This window comes from Meleagris gallopavo, chromosome 6 (genome assembly GCF_905368555.1).
Source record: "Meleagris gallopavo chromosome 6, MGAL_WU_HG_1.1, whole genome shotgun sequence".
Taxonomy (NCBI): domain Eukaryota; kingdom Metazoa; phylum Chordata; class Aves; order Galliformes; family Phasianidae; genus Meleagris; species Meleagris gallopavo.
The window spans coordinates 46,671,707-46,696,198 of NC_139409.1; the positions used below are offsets into that span (position 1 = coordinate 46,671,707).

At 44.7% G+C, this 24,492-nt stretch overlaps 2 protein-coding genes across 2 annotated transcripts in view; one reads left to right on the top strand and one right to left on the bottom strand.

The window, feature by feature from the left end:
• Positions 1 to 24,492, bottom strand: part of NPSR1 (neuropeptide S receptor 1) — a 61,375-nt gene that overhangs the window by 18,207 nt on the left and 18,676 nt on the right. The window lies entirely within an intron of this gene.
• LOC109368332 (nucleoporin NUP42-like) lies at positions 18,648 to 24,186 on the top strand. The gene is made up of 8 exons (XM_085226605.1): positions 18,648 to 18,800; positions 19,240 to 19,304; positions 19,461 to 19,490; positions 22,020 to 22,100; positions 22,332 to 22,552; positions 22,950 to 23,044; positions 23,370 to 23,446; positions 24,041 to 24,186. The coding sequence occupies exons 1-8, from the start codon at positions 18,704 to 18,706 to the stop codon at positions 24,146 to 24,148; spliced, it is 774 nt and encodes a 257-aa protein (XP_085082731.1). The 5' UTR covers positions 18,648 to 18,703; the 3' UTR covers positions 24,149 to 24,186.

Sequence of the window (24,492 nt, forward strand, 5' to 3'; positions counted from 1 at the left end):
CTGATACCACCACTTTACACATTTAAAATTTGTCTGTAATATTTTCTGTGATAAAGGCATTATAACTCCCATATCAGAAAGTGTTGGTTTGAAAATGTGTGCTTTTGGAAAAAAAGACATTTGAACAATTTGAAAACTATATATATATATTTTCAAGTAATAAATGATTGTAACCAGTGCTTTCATGCAAATAACTGTGATTTTGGCAGCATTCGTTTATTTTACTCTCTTTCACATTACAGGTACTTCCAGATGGAGTTTGATGCTTTGGAAGCATCAACCAGTTTTGTTTCATTAGAAAAATAGGCTTTTTTTTCTTTTCTTTTTTTTTTCTGTATCACTAATCCTTTATCTCCTTTTCTCATCAAGGTTCAGTTCAAAATGAAATTAGAACAGGAATATTATTCCTGCTACAAGTACACCCAATGCTTCCCTATTTGCATCTTTATCTCATGGCAATTATTTCAATTATTTCAATATCTTTCAATTATTGCAAGTTTGCACTTTCCTCTCCCAGTATTTCCCAACACAATTTTCTTTCTCTTCTTTCTCCCTCTGTCTCCAGAATGTCCTTTTAAGCAGCATTTCTGTGTTTTCTATTCTCACAGCCACTCAAGGCAACAGAAAATCCTGGTTTGAAGCCATATGTTAAATTTTGCTTGTTGATTAGATTAATGGGGGCAAAGGATGGTTTTAATACTCTGATCAGTATTACTGGCTTTAGGACTTCATTGAAGAGACTGTAGGTGCCTGTAATTAAGGTGGTTTTTGAAGAAACCACAGAGTTTAAGTGCTTTAAAGTGAAATGTGTCTAGCAGTGACTCAAACCCACTCTTTCCCTTTCCTTCCTCCTGAATTATTGATTCATATTCTCTCTCTCCAGTAATGAAATATTCATTGATTCAAAGTAATACACATCAATAGAGCTTCACCTCGGGGTATCCTCCAGCTTTTGACAATCTTAGCATCCTCCAAGCAGGCAGTAAATGGGGGCTCATCCCCCTGGGGAAGAGGAGGATGCACAGTCTGCTCTTCCACCCACCCATCTCAGTGCACTCCAGGGAGAAGGGAGGCAGAAAGTAATGCCATCTTCTCATCTTCCTCTTCACACCAGCATTTTGTCATCCCTTCCTGATGCCCTTGAGAAATTCCTTGGACATATGTGAAGGGTCAGTAGTCTCTGGGATGCAGGCTGTGCACCCAAAACCTCCCTTCCAGCCTGTGCCCAACTCAGCATTTTTGGTTTTTGTTCCAAATGCATTTTTAAACTGCAGTTGGTCTCCATTTCTCTGACTCATGCCACGAAGCCAAGTGATTGAGCCTTCACTTCAAATGATGCTCGTCCCAGAACTGCTCTCCACTTCACGTGCCTTGCAGCTGTCAGCCAGTGCTGAGACACCATGGGGGCAGTCACTCATCTAATGCAACCCCCTCGAATGCATGGTGTGAATGCCAGCTCTGTCTCCCTTGCTCTTCACTGCACTCTGCTCCAGCTGCACTGTAGCACCTGCCAGGATAGCTGTAGCTTTAGGTACTTCTAGTCAGCTCAGAGCTCTCCCTCCCTTTAAAGCCCTTCAGTGAAGTTTTTGGGTGAGTGCAGAGGCTTTTTATACAAGTTTTAAACTTTGCAGCTGCATTGTGCTGGCAGCTGGAGCTCCTCGTTCCTGTCTGGCGGTGTATATTTGGGTTTCTGAGTTTCTGGAAGCACTGGGCAGACACTCAGCAGAGTGTGTCCCCGGGCACAGCACAGCTCCGTGTGCCAAAGCAGATAAAGACAAATTAGATTTCTCGATTCCCTTTCATTATGGAAACACTCCTCCACACAACAATGTCATGTCCACTGCTCTATCACGTACTAGCCAGTTTTTTCCCTTATCTTTTGTACTCTGCACAGTTTCAGTGCCATACATCTGAGACATGTCACTGGAATATATCGTTGATGTCTCATGTGATAAAAGTTGGTATTGAGGATCAGCCTAGCTGATATATTACCCTGAACCCCAGCATCCTGATTAATGCTAGTGTCTTCAGTTCTCCCCACTGAGCTGGGGGCTTGCATGTTAGGTACCAGTGTACTTTCACTGATGTTTTGTTTCCAGGCCAAATGACACCAACCTCTTTCCTGAAAACAGCACTTATCAACCTTTGTTCATAACTACATGCTAGCTTGTCGTTGCCATTGATTTTTTAATACTTTTTAAACCAGGATGTATTCTGTGTGCTGCGTTTCTTCGCCTGTATTGCTAGGCAACTGTGCCACTACAGGTTCATTTAATTCTTCAGAAAGAATAGTAGAAAAATCAGTTAATTACTTACATTCATTTTTGATAGAAAATGTAAAAAAAATAAATGCAATCATGTGATAGCACGATCCAAAAGTGCGCTCGAAGTATGATACCAAAAAATGATTCTTGGTTAAGGGGAAGACAGAAGCACTAATATAACGGGAGCAGTAACAGTTTGCTTTCGAGAGGAGGTGGAGTTTCTAAAAATGTAATTTAAAAGAAGAAATCCATGAGACTTCAATAATAAGAAAAAGTAGAGGGAAGCAGGGAGCAAAGGTGGATTTGCCTGGGATGCGGGGGGAGAAGAAACAAGTGATGGAGTCTGCATGAGCCAGGCAGCTCCCCAGCCCCTCTGCTCCCTTCTCCTCATCCCCATCACGGCAACAACAGGTCTTCCAGGGCACAGCAAGTTCCTGCCCTTATCAATCCGCCACTGTTTCAAAATCACACATGCAGCTTTTTTAAACTAGCAGTTATTGAAAAGAGTGAGAAAAGGACTGAGAAGCAGCCTGTTCTGTAAGGAGTCTGAACCACACAGAATATAGCACTGCAACATCTGGGTAATTTGGCAGGTGCTGAAAGCAGCTGTGAAAATCCTAAAAAAAAACCCAGTACTTACCCAAGTCTCCACTGTGCTCATTAAAATCCCTTTGGACTTTTTGGGGTTTAAATGAGTGCAAGACCTTGACTCATTTTGTTTGAGTACAGGATCCACTTGGTTCCTGGAGTGATTGCATGAGCTGGTGTGGTAGACACTGCCTCACAAGCCTGAGGCTGGAAAAATGGGAAAAAGACAGCATTGCCCTTGGAGGGACAAATGTGAATGTGGGTTTGCAATTGCTGCAAGTGAGAAAAATGTTCATGGCAAAAAAACCTCCACTGAGATTGAAGTGCATTATGGAAAACAAATGGAGGTAATTAGTGATCTAGCATGGGAATACAGACATGTTACAACTGTCCCAGTTAATCTTTTTATAGAAATTCATTGACTTGATGGCATTGCCCAAGGGATGTATCTTGTGCAGACTTCAGGATATTTCTTTCATTATGACCAATGAGGTTAAAACAAAATTCCGTGCTAGTGATGCTGTGAAAAAAGCCCTCCATCATTTGATTATTGGTGCTGACACTGACGTTCCCTTAAGTCATTTCCCCTAAAGATGCTCAAGGTTTTTCCTGTCGGAAGTGAGGAGCAGATTGCTGATAAGCTGCCATGGGCTAAAAAGCTCCACATGTCATCTCAGCCCCAGGTTGGTCTTTTTTCCCTCGATGAGAGCAGCCCTATTAAGCTGGATGTAGTGAGCCATGACTCTTAGACAAAGCTGGTAGCTGGGGCCTCTTACTGAAATTTCATGCCTCTGTTCATGTAATTTACTGAGCATTCTCATTGTGAAGTGGGATGCCTTGTCTTGTTTTGTTGACTGCACCAGACTACTTGAGGCAAGGCTTGTAAGGCAAGTTCTTCCTCAGGGCTGAGCACCAGCTCGTGTTCTGGGGACATCACCACATGCTCCCATCACCTGCCTGTGTGCAAAGAGCACATCATAGACAAGACACCTGTTACATACCTAAAAGTGCCATTTAAGGTGCCAACATTTTAGCTCTCAGAACAGCGTAGTGCCAAAGACGAGGCTGGGAGCTGGGCACAGCCCCTTCTCCCAGTGTTGTGGCTGCTCACAGCCCCTCTCAGCCCTGCAGCTCATCTGGGTGCAGGGCTGGAGTTGTGGTTTTTAGCACTTTTAGCAGGCGATCGGCTGCAGCTCTGCAACGAGCACTGATGACACACTGTGCTCTGCAGCTGTGTGTTTTCTGCTTAAGGCCTGGAGCAGAACGCAAAATGTAAGAGATGAAACAAAACCCACTTGAAAACCTTTGAGAGGGAACCTGTTCAGTTCTCCTCTTACAGACTTTTTTAAGTGGCAGAAGCGATGCTTTTCCCTTTTTTTTTTCTTTTTTTTTTTTTCTCTCTTTCTTCTTCTGGTTCATGGGAAGAGAGAAGTCTTGTTACAGAAGATGAGCATTTTATATATTTATTGAATTTCTTACATTTCTGTGCTCAGGGCCCCCACCCCCGAGATGAATCAGGCAAGATGCTATCAGAATGGACTGAGCGAGGCTCCAGCCTCACCTCAGAGCTCCCTAGATTAAATAATGAAGGGCTGAGACAACCTCAGGCCACACAGCATCAACCTCTAAAGATGCAGCACTTACCAGGGAGCAAGAGATCAGATCCTTGACAGTACAAAGCAATGTGTTGCAGCTGCAAGGGCTATTAGGCCTTCGAGCAACTCGCCTTTGTTAATAAATCTCTCCCTAATCACTCTTCCCCACCCCCACACTACCCCATACTCACAGAGAGCTGGACTAAGGGCTGCAAGGGGATTGTGTGGAGCGGGGCACCTGCTAAAAGCCTGGAGAGCATACGGGAAGGAGAACTTGGCTTATGGAATGTGTTCATCCACGTCAGCAGTGGTCTCAGGCTCCCAGAAAACCCTGTTCCTCCCACCAGGGTGAGGAGCTGAGTGGAGAACTGAGTGGAGGACGAATGCTGTGAAGAGATGAGCGGATGGCAGTGCTGGGTGTCCCCGCTTCCCTTCTTGTTTTACTTGCATGCAGAAAAGAGCGTGGCCTATGAGGTTATGCATTTCTTTCTTCAGTGGGAAGTTCTGCTCCAAGGAGAAATCTTCTGTGGAATAGAGCTCCACTCAGGGATTTGAGCAGTGGACAACATTTCAGCAGCTGCTTAAGCAACAAATAAAGGCAAACACTGCCAACACCGTCCATGAGTTGTATTGGATGCTTTGGAGGTGGCTGTGGGTTTTGAAATAGGAATCAAGCAAATCTAGGTATATGAACCTAAGTCTTATGCACGCCTAAATATCTCAGTCAAAACTAAGAAAGAACAATAATCACTATGAGTTGGCTGCTGGGAAAGTACATCTCAAATGCAACTCATTAATTAACTCCCCTTCTCTCCTTCAGGCAAAGCAGAACAGGTAGGAAGAATGAAAGCAGTAGGAGGGAAAATTCCAGCACAAAGGAAATTGGCCTCATTGAGTGTAAATGCAGCTCCTATAGATCAACAAAGACATGCCTCCTCAAAGGACAAAGAAATTACACAGTTGGTAATTTACTGCTTCTTGATTTATACAGAGTGATGCCTATGTCTGTAATATTTTTCAGGAGAAATATACTTTGTAGGATGTCAACTACTAAACAAGTCCACTTTAATTCTGTCCTTCTCCAGTGTTTTCTCCGTAGATCCTTTTGTTATTTCCTCTGGGTCTCTCTTATTGATCCTTTTTGGCAACACTTTATCTCAAGTATTTTAAGGTCTGCTTATCCATATATTGGTCACAACAGGAGCTGCATGAATTTTCTCATATAAAAATTGTGCACTATCCATATAAAAAGTTTCCACTGTTGTAATTCAGACGTTCTGGTCATTATTACTGTCACTGAGCACCAGCATTTCTAATCCTTTCCTACTGTTTCAGATATTGTTGATGTAGCTTCTAAGTTGATAGGTAAGAATATAGTCTTTTTTTCTTCCTCACCTCAAACTGTAAAGCAGATTGCCATGGTGTTCAAGCCATGATATTGCAAGCTGCAGCTCAGTGTTTGTCTAACTATAGGCTGACAATTACATAGCAGTAGGACAACAGCCATTCTCATTTTCATACCTGCTTTGTCTCCCTGGTATTTGCAGATAACACAAACAAAATATACTGGTAAGATTCCCTGGAGGATTGCCTTGTAAAATCATCACATGGGAAATACAGCACATGAAAATACATGCTGAACTTCTTTCCATGAAGTGCACTGCAGTGCCAGAATGCACTGAATATTATTTAGCGTCTGGATCTCGCCTAAAACTAGCCATAACAGATTTCTGAGCTTTTGATCTCATCAGATCAACTAAGTCTCCATGATAGCACATTATATCCTTCATAACAAGTTGTGCCTTCGGTTGGAAGGGACCTTAAAGCCCACCCAGTTCAAACACTGCTGCATAAGATGCAGCTGCCCAGGGCCCCATCCAACCTGGCCTTGAATACCTCCAGGGATGGGGCACCCAAAGCTTCTCTGGGCAGCCTGTCCCAGTGCCTCACCACCCTTCAAGTAAAACATTTTCTCCTGCCGCCTGACCTGTAGCACTGCAGATGGGACCTCACGAACATACAGACACATCACGTTCATATCTTTCATGCCAAATCCAAAGTCCCTTAAAACCTTTGCAAACATGTGATACACAGCTATGCAGAGAATTTGAAGGAAGTAACTCTGCAGAAAAAAAAAAACTTTAACACTTGGGATTGCGAGTAGCATGAATCAGCAGGTGAGGAAGCATGAAACATGAAAATGCTGGGTGTTTTGTGTGCAGAAAGATGGAGAAAAGTCTGTCTAAAGACAGATTCAGAGTAATAAATGTCGCTGCTTTGGTATGCAAGAGGGGAATAGTAAAAATCCCTACTTTCTTAATGTAGCTTTATGCTCTACGTGCTTTTTAGTGCATGCAAAGGTTCTTTCCATTATAGTTTTTTCAGATTGCAGTTAGAAACGCTGCTGTAGAGATGTTGGACTAAAAGGTGTTAATAATATACTTGTACATCTAATGGCAAAAGTTGAAAGTCATGTCTTTTAACAAGAGCTAATGAGAACCTAAATGATGATTCTTAGGAAAGCATACTCATTAGAGCCTCACTGCTGGCAGCACCATGAAATGCAGCCTGTGCTCTGCAGTCATCTCTCTTAATGTCTGCTGCTGGCATATAAAGAGGCCAGGTAGAAAAATCTGCACACACATCTTCCTTTAGCAACAGAAGCCAAACCTTCATGTAGAGTAACTGCAAAATTAGCATCCCCTCTGTCAGGTGACAATCCTGCTTGTTATTTCTGCAGGGAATCAAACAGGAATCTGTATAATTTAGAGGCAACCTTTCCCAGGCAATCCAGAAAAAAATCCACTTTCTTTCTTAACGCTGAAACGTAGGACCCAAAGGATTGCACACCTTGGCTGCGAGCACCTTTTATTACAAACAGAAACAAATGCAGCACGTCTGTCATTAGGATTTGAATGTCTGAAACAGGCTGAAGGTAGGAAAGCCATAATCAGTCCTTCAGGCCCACAGAACAATTTTGTAGCTGTCAAAACCAGAATTGAATCTTCCGATAAACCAACGGAAATTGACACAGCGAAAGCAGATTGCTGCCAATGTAAAAAACACATCGCTCGGTCTGCTGGCAGCTGAGTGTATCTATGAAGCATATTCAGAACTGCCAATGGGACGTTTGAAAGACTGTCAAAATATCAGCCATCCTAATGCCTGGTTTTGCTCTGGGGACCCAAAGAAAGCCCCAAGCCCACCTCTTGCCCTTCATGTTTCCAGACTGCGTGCACTGCATGTGACAGGAATATAAAACCAGCCCTTCTCCTTGTACTCTGCCTTGCCCCAAAACTGGGCTGTTTTGAAGAATGTCTTTTATGAAAAGATGCACTAAACAGGACCAACATTTTGCTATAGAGAATTACTGGTGCTACTGGTCCCTTTTCCCAAACTTGTAACTAACTGAATGCTTCTGAGACCCATTCATAAATCAGCTGAAACAGAATCAAAGTTTCCCACCAGCATCGAGATCCTTTGGATGAGATGTGTTTTGTTGTTTGAGGGCTAGGCCCACCAGCAGCAGGTTGAATTCACAATCTCAGCCCGAAGAGAACTCCTAGCATGCTAAAAACTTAAAGGTAATGGTCTTTACAAATGTCCTGCTTCTCTTCCTGACCAAAGTGGTCTGAGTGTGGTGGAGATGAATATCCAGGAAGTTGGGTTCTCCCTGCAGGTCATTCAATGAGACGAGCACAGAGAGTGTAAACCAACAACACAATTAAAAAGCAAAATCAGTTTACTTGTGCCTTTTCCACATCTTCCTAGTGCCATCCTGGAAAAGTTCCACTGAAATCTGAATGATTTCTGAAGTAGTGAAGATAATTGGAACTTTCATATTTAGCTACAATTCACACAAGAAATGTAACAGTGGGAAAAGCTTGGTGCAGATCACAGTGGCTTTCTGTGGAGCAAAGACTGGTCAACCAAGGAGAGATGTGAACATTTTTAGGCACCTACTAAGAATAAAATGATAACATAAGCAACAGACTGTATCAATTCAGCAAGCCAGTGAATTTATACAGTCGCTATCTTTCTGAAAAACTTTTCTGCAAAGTATAAAAAGTGTTGTGGATGCATCATTGCTGAAAGTGACATTAGCCTGACAAAGTACTTATGTGAAAGTGCAATGGTGTATTAATGAGTGAGTGTTTAAGAATTTGGAAATATGATGGAAAATACACAATGCTATCTTGCAAGAGCAGGCAGTCCATTTGTTTGAGACATGTCAGGATGATCCAGTCAGTCCTGAGCAAGAGCGAAATAATTTGTTTTTTTTGTTTTGTTACTCGCACATAATGAGGTCCAATAAAAGAACTCATAAACGTTTCCTTTTGCAGATCCTCTCACGTTTATGGCGACATTATAAACCAAATAGTTATTTATTAGCATACCTTCATGGGGTATTGTTTTGGAAGCATCGCTTTGGGGAGAGGCTCTTTATGTTTTATTTGTGTTTTGATGGATCCTGTAGAATCGATTTTTTCCAGTCTATTTGTATTAGCTGTGCAGATTGCTCACAGAAATGTAATTGTGTATTGTAATTTCACTTTGATCACAGTCATTTTCTCCCTTGTGTTATCCAAGCAGTCTTCTAAGAAATACAGCAGTGCTGGTATGCAGTGTGGATATTGAACTGCTTGCAAATCACTCAGGCAGCTCATAAAAACATTATTAAAAGGCAAATGCCCTTTGTGCTCTTAAACTACGCACACTGAGGTGCTCTAATACTTCTAACGCATTGTAATATATTGAGACATGCTCTGCTGGAGTCAGCATCACTGCTTTCCAGCTGACAGCTTGTGTCCACCTGTCAGTCACCAGCTCCATCTGATTCTCACTCCAGTTCACAGTCAGATCTGTGCAGGTGTCAGTCCAGGTCTGAGCATGGTTTGCTGGGGACTTTGGTGCGAGGCAGGTGGCACACAGAGTCTTAGCCAACAACTGGGCACATCACTTCCATTTCTGGATGTGTTGAAGAGCCGTTCTCCCACCTCCCACGGTTCCTGTTTGTTCAGCAGTGCCCACAAACACGATGCTCAAACCTTGTGTGAGTTTAATCCTTTACCTGAAGTACTGGCAGTAGGTCTGAGGACTCACATTCTCCCCAGACAGACCCTGTGCAGGTGGCCTGTAGCTTTCCCCAGCTAAAGGAGAGCAGCAATAACTCATTGCCATAGCTTGTGGTCTGAATGAGCATTGCCAGACATCACAGCAGGCCTGAGACTCTTTCCATCTGCCATGGGTTCAGTACGGTTGTTTCCTTGCTTGTAGGGAGTGAGGAAGCTTCTCCTTGTCTGAAGGACTTCATATTTCTTGCCCTAAAGATCCTGCTTGCTGGGCATGTGGTGCTTCTTCAGAATATGAAATTTACATCATTTTTCAGGCTGATATCCAAGGGGGCTGTCAATACCTACATGAAAGAGCTGAGCTCATTTCTTAAACCACACAGCTTTCCAAAGCAAGCAGCTTTTTATCTGGAAGGTCACAGCACTGAATGAAAGGATGCTGAAAATTTCAGTAGCAACCCTAATTCCCAACCCTAATTTCATCTTTTTTCTATCTTGCCTACTTCTATTCTAAGCTAAGAAGATTTATAACGTCTATAGGGTGCAGGCTTTGTAGCCTAAGAAGTTTGCATTTGTAAAGGATGCAGAAGACATCCTACTTTAGGCTGGATATCAGGAAAAACTTGTTTACACAAAGGGTTATTAAGCACTGGAATAGGCTCCCCAGGGAGGTGATTGAATCACCATCCCTGAATGTGTTTACAAACCATTCGTGGTGCTCAGGGGCGTGATTAAGCAGTGGGTTGTTAGACGTAGGGTAGGATAGTCAGGTTGTGGTTGGACTTGATGATCTTTTCCAGTCTGAGCAATTCTATGATTCTTTGATTCAGAATATGGTGAAGATCTAAGACTATAAGGATTAATCTAAGCTAGTACCAAATTGTCAACATTTTTTTTTTTTTTCATTTAGCCTCAAGAGCTTCATCCCAAATAATAATTTCTCTATTTACATATGATTTCTCCTTACTGGCAAATCATTTTTTTTTTCTGTTCCTTTTGTTTTTTTTTTAGTGGAAAACACTTTCCCTTTTGTAATGAGTAAATTGTACGTGCCTTTAGATATGGCATGCACTTACAGTAAACTAGTCCCTGAGAGCAATACTTGTTTTTAATGCTGCTGCTGACAGAAAATCCATACTTGAAGTAGCACACTCTTACACTGCACCCTAGACACAGTGCAGAACACTTTCATGTTGATTACTGTCAACCACCCATGTACTCCAAGACCTCAGAAGATGACTGGTGACACTGTCCCCCCCCATTCCACATCCAGATCCTTGGTACATAACGTGCTACAGACCCACACTACTCAAAACTTCTGTTCTAACAGGTGCTCACTGCAGAATAGATATTGTTAAAAAAATAAAAAATAAAAAAAAAGCACTTTGGGAAATACCTGAGTGTAAAAGATGCCACTTTTTAATCAGAATTTTTTTGTTAATTTAGTGCCTTGAAAGAAAATGGGTATCTGGGAGGTACTTGATGAAAACCACGTGTGTGGTGAGCGGATGCTACTCCAGTTAACTTGTCAGTGGTGCAGGACTTACCATTGCTTCATTCATTTCAGAAACTTTTGTGTTTGAGGGTATGCTTGTGTAGCACAATACTACGAGAGGAGCCTTCAGGGGAACTGGTTTGATGTGCAACTGATGCAGCTGGTCCTTAAGTATTAAGATGAGATCAGATATTTTGCTTTGCAAAGGTTTCAAGTGGCTGGTTTTCTTTGCCGTGTTGCCTGTGGTGCATTAACATTTCATGAGAATTTCTGACACAGAGCAATGAGATTTGTCACTAAAAACGCTTTGATAAAAAGAAACACATTTGATGTGTTGGGTTTTAGTGCTGCAGAGCTGTAAAAATTCATCAGAAGATCAGCATGAAAATGCACGTGCTGCATACGAGTGGATCGGTGCTGCTGTACAGACCTGAGGGCTCTCACTCTTGCAGTCAGCACTGTGAGGCTTACTTCAAATGGGTGCCATCGTGCCAGCCCAGCATTTTAGTGTGTCAGACTTGTTGTCTGCCCTTCTGTGTGCCCTTCTGCCAGGGAAATCCACATATTCAAATGCAAACTGATTGTGAAAATGAAAGATGGAAGAGGGGACGTGTTGTACTTCTTTTTCTAAGAGGAGCGAGTCAAAGCACCAAAGAAGTCTCATGCTCTCAAGGTTTCAAAGCTGGCCTCAGAATTGGTGATGCTCTTTAGACTCCAGGCTGGGGCTGAAAGAAAATGCTTCCTTTGCTTTTCATGTTTTAGGGGGGACCTGAAACTGATTTCCATGAGTAAAGGCCCATGGCTTTGCACTTCATTACTTACTGAGCAATGTCATTTAAACAGCAGAGAATGACTCCTTGATTTTTAAATACTTCACACGTTTCACAAAACAAAAAAGACTGGGCAGGAACTGACATTTCTTGTATTGAATTTGACTTATCACACATCACTGGAGAGGTAAGTTCTTAAGGAGCAATATGAAACAATAATATTTAAGACACTGTTTTGTGGGCTTAGCAGTAACATAGGAGTAACTCCACAATACTTTAGAAAAATAGGGTTCATTTGATCAGTATCTCTATAGCATGGGAAAGACATATTCTAGGATCTCCAGGTCACTCACACAGCACCAGGACCTGTTTTTATTTCTGCATCTGTGAGCTAAATGTGGAAGTGGGTAGAAATCAGCCCCTTCACTCAAGACTGGAACATAACTTTTCATAGAACAATATCATCCTGGAATGTAGAGATGTGGTATTAGTCTCCTTAGTTAAGGTTACATTAAAAACCCAGAGGATAATAAGCTGTCCTAGCACAGCGAGTGAATGGCTTCTAATTTTTGCTTTTAACTTTATTTCCTAATTCATTAATGGCAATTAATTCATAAATGGCTTCATAAAAATACTTCCACACACTTGCAGTATAATGATTTTAAATATATATGTATATATTTATACTTTTGTCATGTTTCTTCAGGTTCATAGAGCTACAAAGCATTTCCCATGTGTTGATCCCCTCACAGTAAACCATTCTAGTCTGCAGGCTTTGCTCATGCTTGGATAATAGTTTGTCCGTTGCTCACTTTTGCTAATTTACAAAAAAAAGTACAAATATCTTTGAAGGAAAACCTGTATCATTATCAGTAACCTCCTCAGCTAAGAAGTCAGTCTGATCAACCAATCACTTCTGCTTCTTAGTGTCGTTAGCCTTGTTTCTTAAGGAGCAGCAAAAATTCCTGGGGGTTTGTCCAGGTGTAATTTCCATCCAGTTCTGAACATCCCTGTTCTTGTTAAACAGATCTTCACCCTTTTCTCTCTCTAGCTGCCACCTGCCCATTTATGCCCTTATACTGAATAAGTCAAGTAGATGTGGATAAATACATGATCTACTTGCAAATTTCTTCTACATTTTGAATTTTGTACTGTGAACCTCAGCTTAACACTGTAAAGTTTGTTTGTTTGTTTTCCTCTTGGTGTGCACTAATGTGTGCAGAAATAGGCTGAGCTGCTAAAATATGTCCATACCCACATCACAGCCTTTATAATTTCATGCTGCTCTTACTGCTTAGTGCACCAAGAGCACAGCAGCTATTTTCTGCATCTATCTGTCTGCAGAGGTTCTGCTCAGCTTAGTTGTGCAGCCACAACCTTACTGCACAGGTTTGGAATAACACTGAACATTTAAGATACGCTTTTTTTTTTTTCCTGATTCTCCTTGAATAAATTGCCTTTTGGTAAGAGGCCAGAAAAGTCTGGAGACATTCCAGGTGGCTATTTAGAAATACAGATCGGCTGAAAATGATGTGTTTTCCTTCAGATAACGTGCTGATATGCATTACTGTGCATTAAAAAAAAAAAAAAAAAGATGAAAAAAATACTTTCTCTTGAAAGCTTTGTATTTGCTGATGGGGTTTGATTCAGAGCCTTTGGAGGCCTTATTCTTGCAGGAGAAGATTAGGTTCTTAGTTGTCAGAGAGGAACATTAATCTTGACATATTTGATGATGTATGAATGTCAGAGGGATTTATACAGTCAACTTCAAGGGTCTAAATTAGGAACTGAATCCTTCTGTACAGCCAGAGAAACCTAAAGGCAGCTCAGAGAGCTTTCCTCTGTTGGCTACGGATGGATCACAGAAAAAGCAACTTGCTATCTGACATACCTACAGTGAGGCGCCTAAAACAGATGGCATGAATAATCCCTAATATGAAAATCAGCAGGAAAGAATGCAGCAATGAAAGTTAACCCAGCTATCTCTAGGATGGTTACAGCCCACCGTGTTTTCAGGACTGAAGTTGAGCCTCATGCTTTCCTTTGGCCCTAGTTTGCTCTATGTGAAAAGAAGCTAAGAGATCATTTTATTTCCCTTCTACCTCATGATAATGATGCCTAAAAAAGGTGAAGATGTGATGTCCCCAGTAACAGTAATTCCCTCAGGTGAAAAAGGTCACAGATTAAACTCTCTTTGGCTCATAGACTTGCAAACATGAATTGTCACCAAAATATTACACTACTCAATTATAAGAGAAAGAATATTACACTGCCCAGTTATAAGAGAAAGGCTGTATCTGGAGATATTTGCTTAAGCCACATTTCACTTGACTAAATAACAAAGCTCCTAAGATCAGAAAGTGTTTGCTCTTCTTGCTGTCCCTTTCAAATGGCTGCTCCAGCATACACACCCAGCCCACGGTTTGCTCTACGGCCCTCAAAAGTGCTGTAGTTGGCCAGGCAAACCTTTATGATCTCCAGGCACTCCTACCGTATCAGCAGAGCTGTGATGGCACAGCAATTTAGATGCACAGTGCAGGTCTCAGCACAGGGTTAGAGAAATCACGTTGATAGTGAAAGAGAAAAAAATGCCACCAGCAAAAGCTGGCTGGAAGGAAACGCTTTAATTTTAGTCACACAGGCACATAGTCAGGAGCTGCATTGGTATGCAAGGTTCTGAATAAATGACAGCTCATTTTAAAGAATATAAATGGTAAAATGTGGCTCTCCTGCTTGGAAATCTGTAGGTGGGGAGTGGAATCAAGTTTCAGCTTTGTGATCTGTCGAAACGAGAAGACGGCGCCTTGGAATAAAGACAGGGCACCTGAGGTTCATTCATCATTTTTTAATCCTTTCAGATATGACTTATTACCCAGGCAAAGCAAAGAAGTGACCTGTTGCACCACAGATGAAACACGTACGATCTGAGGTGAATTTGGGGAAACTTGATTATCACCTGTAATTTTATCTTTTCCACTGTGGCAGTGTCCAAGGGCCCAAGCCTTTGGGATGATATTTAAAGGCAATACTGGGTGACTTAGAAAGAGAAGTCTGGTGCCTGCTATGATTTAATATATATACAAAGGACCAGTCACTGTGTATGGCACTGAATATCTACAGGCATACTGGTGTCTGTTTTTCTCTGTGCTTTACAGGCAGGGGGATTTGTGGGCTAAAGGCTATTAAGCAGGAAAAGTTTATTTATGGAAAGGCTTAAATTCTTTATAAAGGAATCCCAGCCTATACTGAAAATGTGGTGTGGCTCCACTAAGTAGAAATTAAAAATGTCTTCTCTGACTTGACAGTGTTACAGTGACTGATACACAGCTGAGACAAAGACAGCTCCTTTTCACCAAATTCTCAGGGTTCCAACCAGTCCTGTGTGATACGAAAAAAGCCACCCTGCCATACTTTATCCTAAGCTGGATGCAGTTTCTATCAGTGGGCACTGTGAAAACACCACTCTGAGCACCTGGGGGTGACATGAATACCCCCTGCCAGAGCAGCTGAGCACAGGATATAGATACTGTGCATTGAGCACATGGGGAAGAATGGCTATTCATATGGCTGTTCATGGCTTTGCTCATGGCTGATCCCTGTCTGGGGCACTGTGCCTCATACAGGCTATGCTGCAGTGTGTTTTTTTGCTACCTGTAATGGATCTGAGGACCACTGCTCAGACACAATGGCCTGAAAAGTGCTGGTTTAAGGATGCCTGCTCAGTGGGCTGTGATTGCATTAATTACAAACCATGAATCACCGACATTTTGTTCCTGCATTTAAGATTAAAGTAGGCTGTATAAATAACAGTCATTACGGAGTTTTTCAGTGGATGGCCATCCTTGCTTCTGGTAGCAAATTTGGAGAGCTCATTATCTTTATATTTCCACTAATGGGAGGGACATTTCTTTCTACTGTTAGAAATACAACACCTCAGTTATTTTTGCTTCTGTAGCAGTGTTACCTTTTGCTGCTGCAACGGGCTACAACAGATGAAGTAAAAGCAAATGGGCATATTGTTTCCTGACCTGAACTCTCCAGTGAGCCTTTAAGAAGGCATCTGAAAATGCAATCAGTGAGCATTAGGCAAAACTTAAAATCTAAAAGTCTGGAGCCAGGGTGGTTAAAAAACACTTTGTATTTGGTTCAGTATGGGAAACTGAAACTGAATGACTTTTCCCTATCTATCTATCTATATCTATCTATATCTATATCTATATCTAATCTGTATTTATATCTGTATCTATATATTTATCTATATCTAATCTATATTTATATCCATATATATCTTTCCCCCCATAATTCCTTGCCCATGTATGTAGAAGGCAAATGCAACCCAGCTGTCTTGCACATCAGGATTACTGTCAGTTCTCCAAGACTACAGCCAGTCCACCAAGATTAACGTCAGTTCTCCAAAGCCACGTTTTCTCCTACAGCCCCAGACTTGTGGGAGCACAGCTTTACCTTTTCAGGGGGAAAAGTTTTCATTCTGCATCAAAGGCAGCTTCTTTACAGCTGCAAGGAAGCTGTGTAATGAGACTGTTCATGTGCATGTCTCCATTTCATTGCTTTTCTGATACTAGATTAGAGCTACAGGTTTTCAGGATGCCAGGTTCTCTCCGTTACATCTCTAGTGTCACAGTTTCACCTGTGAAACACAAAATCATCTTGATTTTCCTTGACCATTTTCCTTGACCATTTTCCTTTGGCTGTGTGACCAAACACTGTGGAATGGAGCTCCATATTCCCCCTCGGAGACAATGTTCCTCCTTCACACAAAGCTGCTTTCTGTCTCTCAGTAGTGGTCACTACCAAGAGAGATCACTCTTGGTTTCTTCTCCCAACTTCTACATGTATTCCACTTTTCCCCTCATCAAAATCAGGTTTGGAGACATCAGAATAGAGACACATCAGAAACATTGCTGGCTGTCCACACAAGAACTGATAGTACAGTAAAACTGGAGTGACATCACATCGGTGCCTGAGTGATTTATGATGATCTAGGGTACTGTGACTCATCTTGGATGGGAGGAAGAGTTCAAAGGAGAATTTCCCTTGTACAAGGTGGCATTAAATGTCCAGGAGTGGCAATGGGTACAAATGTGGCTTGCCATGTGCTGCCATGAGGTAATGCAGATAGTGACAGCACCACATCTATCTCGTCCTGACTTCTGTCTCACGCTGGGGGAGTTACTCTAAGTAAGCCCCTTGTAGCTTCCCACTTACTGAATTAGTCTTCTCGGCAGCATCAGGATGGAAAATGACTGCTTCTTCTCCAGGCATCCAGTGCAACCATGCAATGAATTTTCTGATTCGCTCCCAGTCCAGAAAAGTCAACCTAGTTCCACAAGATGCACTGAATAAATAATATTAATGTTGCTGTTCTTATTCCCTGAGATCATTTTTGCTCTTGGTCAATTGATTCTCATTTATTCTGTGAATACAAAGCGAGCCGTTTTGTTAAACCTCACAGCTGCTCTAATCTGCAGAGAAAAGGTTGGTGTCATCTATTGCTTCCCCTGTTTTTCAAGGCACACACAGATGACTTGCAGAGCCACTGGACTTCACGCGAGGTGTCTGAGAAACACCTGCTTCCAAAATGGTGGAACGCAGCTGCTTTTGATACTCCAGCAAATTTCAATGTATGTGCCTGGGGCAGTATTTACAAATGCTCTTCTTTCCTGATTTTGACGTCACTTTTCAGTAGTCACAGGAACATGAAGTGTAGAGCACAGACACTGCCTTACCAGAAAGTGTTTCATTACCATATGTTAATTACATTTGTGAGAAGTTCTAGGAAATAGTGAACATAAAAAATGTCGACATCTTCCTTTCGATTTATCAGAGAACTGTGCAGTACAACTGCAACTTCTCCCAAGTCTTTACTGCAGGAAGGATTCTTAAAAGAAAACAAGAAAAAAAAAAAAAAAAAAACTCTCCCTTTTTCTTAGGCTTTTTTTTTTTTTTTTTTTGCCTAAAAATAAAAAGTGTAAATACTTTTACACAAATAAAAGTGTATAAACAAGAGCCAAGGATTTCTGGGGATTGCTGGAATAAACTCTACTTAAGTTCAGCATTCCACATTATGTTTCTGTATCTTAGGAGTAAATCAGTGGCAAGTTCCAGTCAAGCCCCAGCTGGCAAAGTGCAAGTTAATCTGGTATAGCTAGGATCTGTACTGGCTCTTTGGCTGCCAACAGTCCGCCTCCAGTAAGGTGACTTACTGAATTAGAAGCTAATTGACTCTATGCAGTTAACTTCCAATGCTCATTATCACTTTGATATTTAAGGTACTTGTAAAACTGATGAATTTGTACTTATGATTTCTCTGAAGTGAGGAAATACAACAAGTTCAATTTTCCAGATGACTAGCTGGATGATAATTACCTGTTAATATTGTTCTAGATGTTAATTTTGGTAATGGTTTTATTATATTAGGGACCAACGAGTCATCTTCAGTCCTTCATCTCCAAGTGACAAGGAAAAAAGTAGTGAAGGACACATACACCCACAAAGCAGCAGTAACACAGCGGTTTGGGTGCAGTTTTGTCACCCAAAGCCTCCTGAGGAGGTGACATGTGGAGATTAGGTTGGTGATGTTTGTGAAGCAAGATCCTCTTGGAAAAGCTAAGAAACGCAGAAACACAAACACTCAGCACTTTGCTCCTGCAGGCATTTGGAACACGAGTCGGCTTCGCTATTTATTTATATTGGTATTTGTTCAGGAAAACGGCCGCAATGGGCTCGTTGTGCCACTTCCCCGCGTCTTCTCCACGCTCACGCAGGCGGCTCTGCAAGGCGACACCCAGCACAGCTCCCCTCCGCGACGCCACTGACGGGGGTGACGACACGCGGCGGTTGTCGGCTGTTAGGCGGCGGTTGGCGCCGCCAGGCGGCAGCAGTCGGTCGGCGCGCAGCCATGCCCGTTTCCCAGCTCTTCCTGCAGGGTCGCTGCCACTTCGCCGACAAGTGCCGGAACGTGCGTCTCGGCGGCAGCTGGGGGCGCCCCTACCCAGGTAATGGGCGGCGGGGAGCCGGGGCGGGGAGCTGCCGCGCGGGGCCGGGCCGCGCCGCGCCGGCGGTCGTCCCCGAAATGCCGCCTCCGCGGCCGCGTGTCCCGCAACCGCCGTTTGGAAGCGGCTCGGGGCTCCTCCGCCGGACGGTACGGCCGCTGATAGCGGGCGCCGGCCTCCCGGACCGGACCCCCGTGGACGCGACCGTTCCGGGCGCCGCCGCTCCGGGCGGGGGCCGGGCCGTGCGGAGCGGCTCCCGTCCTGCGGGACGGCCGGCGAGCCGCTGCGGGCACGGGGACGCCGCGGCGGGGCTACGGTCCAGACGTGCCCGGGCTGAGCGGCCGGGAGTGCGTGTTGGTTCCGACTTCTTGCCGGCTCGGTCGGCGTTGTGCGAATCGCCTGCCGTCTGCAACGCTTTGCGTCCTTTCTTCTGCCTTGGCAGGTCCCGTCAGAGGAGCCGGAGAACGATGGCGAGCCGCTATCCAGAGGTACAAAATCGCTGTCCGGGCATCCGTGCTCCAGCACTTGAGAGGACGTGGAAGAAGAATGGGTACCACAACCCAGACAACCACAATCCTTAGCCAGCCCCCAATAATCCAGCACATGGGAGGAGCTGGAGGAGGATGGAGTACCACAACCCAGACAACTACAACACTTAGCCAGCCCCCCATATTCCAGCACACGGGAGGAGCTGTAGGAGGATGGAGAGACAATAGTCAGACAACCACAATCCTTAGCCAGCCCCCCATAATCCAGCACACGGGAGGAGCTGTAGGAGGATGGGGTATCACTACCCAGACCAACACATCCCTTAGCCAGCACCCAATGATCCAGCATATGGGAGGAGCTGTAGGAGGATGGGGTATCACTACCCAGACCAACACATCCCTTAGCCAGCACCCAATGATCCAGCATATGGGAGGAGCTATAGGAGGATGGGGTACTAGTACCCAGACATCCACAATCCTTAGCCAGACCCCCGTGAGCCGGCACATGGGTGGAAATGTAGGAGGATGGGGTATCACTACCCAGACCAACACATCCCTTAGCCAGCACCCAATGATCCAGCACACGGGAGGAGCTATAGGAGGATGGGGTACTACTACCCAGACATCCACAATCCTTAGCCAGACCCCCGTGAGCCGGCACATGGGTGGAAATGTAGGAGGATTGGGTACCACAACCCAGACAACCACAATCCTTAGCCAGCCCCCCATTATCCAGCACATGGGAGGAGCTATAGGAGGATGGGGTACTACTACCCAGACAAGCACAATCCTTAGCCAGACCCCCGTGAGCCGGCACATGGGTGGAAATGTAGGAGGATGGGGTACCACAACCCAGACAACCACAATCCTTAGCCAGCCCCCCATAATCCAACACACGGGAGGAGCTATAGGAGGATGGGGTACTAGTACCCAGACATCCACAATCCTTAGCCAGACCCCCGTGAGCCGGCACATGGGTGGAAATGTAGGAGGATGGGGTACCACAACCCAGACAACCACAATCCTTAGCCAGCCCCCCATAATCCAGCACACGGGAGGAGCTATAGGAGGATGGGGTACTACTACCCAGACATCCACAATCCTTAGCCAGACCCCCGTGAGCCGGCACATGGGTGGAAATGTAGGAGGATTGGGTACCACAACCCAGACAACCACAGTCCTTAGCCAGCCCCCCATAATCCAGCACATGGGAGGAGCTGTAGGAGGATCTAGAGACAATAGTCAGACAAACACAATCCTTAGCCAGCCCCCCATGATCCAGCACATGGGAGGAGCTGGAGGAGGATCTAGAGACAATAGTCAGATGAAGACATTCCTTAGCCAACCCTCCGTGATCCAGCACATGGGAGGAGCTGTAGGAGGATGGGGTACCACTACCCGGACAAGCACAATCCTTAGCCAGCCCCCCACGATCCAGCACATGGGAGGAACTGTAGGAGGATGGGGTACCACTACCCAGACAAGCACATTCCTTAGCCAGCCCCCCATGATCCAGCACACGGGAGGAGCTGTAGCAGCATGGGGTACCACTACCCAGACAAGCACATTCCTTAGTCAGCCCGTGATCCAGCACATGGGAGGAGCTGTAGCAGCATGGGGTACCACAACCCAGACAAGCACATTCCTTAGCCAACCCCCCATGATCCCGCACACGGGAGGAGCTGTAGCAGCATGGGGTACCACTACCCAGACAAGCACATTGCTTAGCCAGCCCCCCATGATCCAGCACACGGGAGGAGCTGTAGGAGGATGGGGAGGCACTACCCAGACAAGCACATTGCTTAGCCAGCCCCCCATGATCCAGCACACGGGAGGAGCTGTAGCAGCATGGGGTGCCACTACCCAGACAAGCACATTGCTTAGCCAGCCCCCCATGATTCAGCACATGGGAGGAGCTGTAGCAGCATGGGGTACCACAACCCAGACAAGTACATTCCTTAGTCAGCCCATGATCCAGCACACGGGAGGAGCTGTAGGAGCATGGGGAGGCACTACTCAGACAAATACAAATCTTATCCATCCACCTGTGCTCCAGCACATGGGAGGAGCTGTAGGAGGATGGGGTGCTGCTACCCCGAGAAACACACACATTATCCGGCCAGCTGTCTTAAAGTACAAGAGAGAAGCCATGTTGAAGTACAGGAGAGGAGCTATGTTCAAGTACAAGAGAGGAGCTCTAGGAGAATGGGGAGACACTACTCAGACAAATACAAACCTTATCCATCCACCTGTGCTCCAGCACAAGGGAGGAGCTATAGGAGGATGGGGAGACACTACTCAGATAAATACAAACCTTATCCAGGCACCCATGATCCAGCACATGGGAGGAGCTGTAGGAGAATGGGGTGCTGATACACCAAGGAACACAAATCTTATCCAGCCAGCTGTGCTCCAGTACAAGGGAGGAGCTGTAGGAGGATCGAATGCTTCTACCCAGATAGACAGAAACCTTAGCCAGGCCCCCATCATCCAGCACATGGGAAGAGCTGTAGGAGGTTGCGGAGCCACTACTCAGAGAAACATGAACCTTAGCCAGCCACCCATGCTCCAGCACAAGGGAGGAGCTGTAGGAGGATTGGGTTCAGCTACCCCAAGAAACACAAACCTTATCCGGCCAGCCGTGTTCAAGTACAAGGGAGGAGCTGGAGGAGGATTGCATGCCACTAGCCAGATAAATAAAAACCTTAGCCAGCCACTAGTATTCCAGCAGAAGGGTGGAGCTGGAGGAGGATTGGGTGCTGCGACCCAGAGAAACACAAATCTTATCCAGCCAGCCATGTTCCAGTACAAGGGAGCAGCTGTAGGAGGATCAAATGCTGCAACCCAGATAGACACAAACCTTAGCCAGCCACCGGTGATCCAGCACACAGAAGGAGCTGTAGAAGGATTGGGTGCTGCTACCCAGGGAAACACAAACCTTAGCCAGCCACCCATGATCCAGCACACAGGAGGCAATGGAGGAGGATGTGTTCCTCGTGCCCGGAGAGCCATAAACCTTCTCCGGCCAGCCGTGTCCCTGCGCAAGGGAGGAGCTGCAGGAGGACGGGGCACTCCCGCAGCCGCTGCCCAGCCTCCTGTGTGCACCAAGAGCACATCGGGTGGCAGCCGTGATGGAGGAGGACTCGCTGGTGCCTCCGGTTTTGGACCAGCAGGCAAGAAAAGCACGGTGTCGTCGCTGAAAGCGCCCTCTGCGTTAAGCAGTGCAACCCCTGGTGATGGCCACAGAGATGGACAGCAGCGACTTTGGTATGTGATGACCTGTCCCCTGGGAAGCGCTCGCAATGAGCTGCTTAAGTGCTTACTGGCTTCCTCTGGATAATGGAGAGGACGCGTTCCGGGGGATGGAAGCTGGGACGTGCGGGGGGAACCATGGAAAGCACTGGGGTTTTGTTTCTCTTCCAGACCTGATGTGATTTACTTGCAGTTCGATGAAACGGTAAAACGCTTTGTGGGACATCTGTGTGTCCAGCAGAGTGACTGCTGTGTCTTTCACAGATAATTGTGGTGTTCTTCACTTGTTCCCTCTGAGCAGCGTCCTATGGAATTAATTGGCATGGCTTTGGCTACTTGAGTTCGACTTTGCTTTTTGCCGTTTGGCTTCTGACCGTAATTTCTTCTTTTGCTGTTGTGTTCTGTTTTCTAGTGACTGTATAGCAGAAGACATGGCAACCTGGGAATCTTCTGGACAGTGGATGTTCTCGTGTTACTCTCCTGTGACGGGCAAGCCTAATGTTTCAGGTCGGTACCATTTTTAGCCTTGCTGAGCGCTGAGTGCTGCTACTGTTTAGACTGCATTTCTATACTTGTCCACACTGCTGTGCCTCAATGGAAGCACCTGCAAGGTGATGACTTGCCTTGCAATGCAACAGCTAGGGGCACTGGATTACACTATTTCTTTGGTGTGTTTGCACCCCCAAAGTTGCACCAGGAGTCCTGTTTGTGTCTCCAAGTAGAACCGGCTTGTCCCAGGCAGCAAGGGCAGTTTCTTGTGTAACTCTAATGGGCAATTTTGTATTTTTGTTGTATTTCCTTTGGAGCACGGTGATTGTTTGCCTCCCTGCAGGCTTTCCAGAGTTCTCCCCTGAGGAGGTGCGCCTGGAGTATTATAACTGCAGTGCAAAGGAGATCACTGGATACTACGTAAGTATTTAAAACAACTGACCTTTGGTGGCTAGGAGTGGTTCAGGGTAGGAGTGGTTATTGTTCTTCAAGTGGCCACTAGTGACTGAGTGAATACCAAACTCGAGGGGGACGTAAGAAAGCCCTCATATGTTCACTTTTCTGTGCACCGAGTAGAAAACAACAGGAGCTGCTGGCCTGAATGCTTTGCCAAAACTGAGCAACCTGATCTGGTTGTAGGTGTCCCTGTTCACTGTGGGGGAGTTGGATCAGATGGCCTTAAAGGTCCCTTCTGACTCAAACAGGTCTATGATTCTCCCTTCTTCTTTCTGATAACTGCATGACACAGGCCTCACCAATTATGCAGGTACAAAATGTATTATCCAAAGCATGAGTTTCTGTTCATAAAGTGGGCAAAACCAGAATTGTCCAGTCTGAAATTTCCTTTCAGTAGGTCAGATCACTCTTGTTCCCTCTTTTAAACAAAAAGCAAAAAACCAAACCAAACCAAACCAAAACAGAACAAAAAAGAAAGAAAGAAAAAAAAAAAACCAAAAAGAAAAAAACCAAAAGTTATGCTTAATAAAAGCATATTTGTGTTTTCCCTATGTTTAGATAAACGCTGTCAATCAGTACGTGCAACAATGGAGAAACAAGCTGCAGGAGCTGAAGGCTTTAAATGCCTCGAGAAAAGCATCGATGGTAAGTGTTAAGGAAAGATAAAATATTTCTGTTCCTGATATTACTTTTCTCTTAAATCTTGAGCGAAGGTTTTTCTTAGGATTCACATTTAGACAGAGCCCAGGGTTCAGACTTCAGCACAGATGATGATTGTTCCGCGCTCAGAGAGCAGACTGAGCCAAAGCAGCGATACAGATGGAGTCATGAAACAAACCAGAACAAGAGAGAGGAGAATGAGAGCTCTGAGAGGTTTTGGTGATTGCAATTACTTTTTGCCCACCAGTCAACAGATTTCTGCTTGTAGGGTATTTGCAGACAGTAGTCTGAGAACATTTTCTTTTTGGCTGCAATTGCTTGTGGCCAGTGTTTGATTAAGTTTCTCAGAG

Coding starts and splice junctions, on each gene's coding strand:
- LOC109368332 (XM_085226605.1), top strand. CDS start 18,704: ATGCCCGTTTCCCAGCTCTTCCTGCAGGGTCGCTGCCACTTCGCCGAC. Junction 23,045..23,369: donor GGGCAAGCCTAATGTTTCAG/GTCGGTACCATT, acceptor GCCTCCCTGCAG/GCTTTCCAGAGTTCTCCCCT. Junction 23,447..24,040: donor AGGAGATCACTGGATACTAC/GTAAGTATTTAA, acceptor CCCTATGTTTAG/ATAAACGCTGTCAATCAGTA.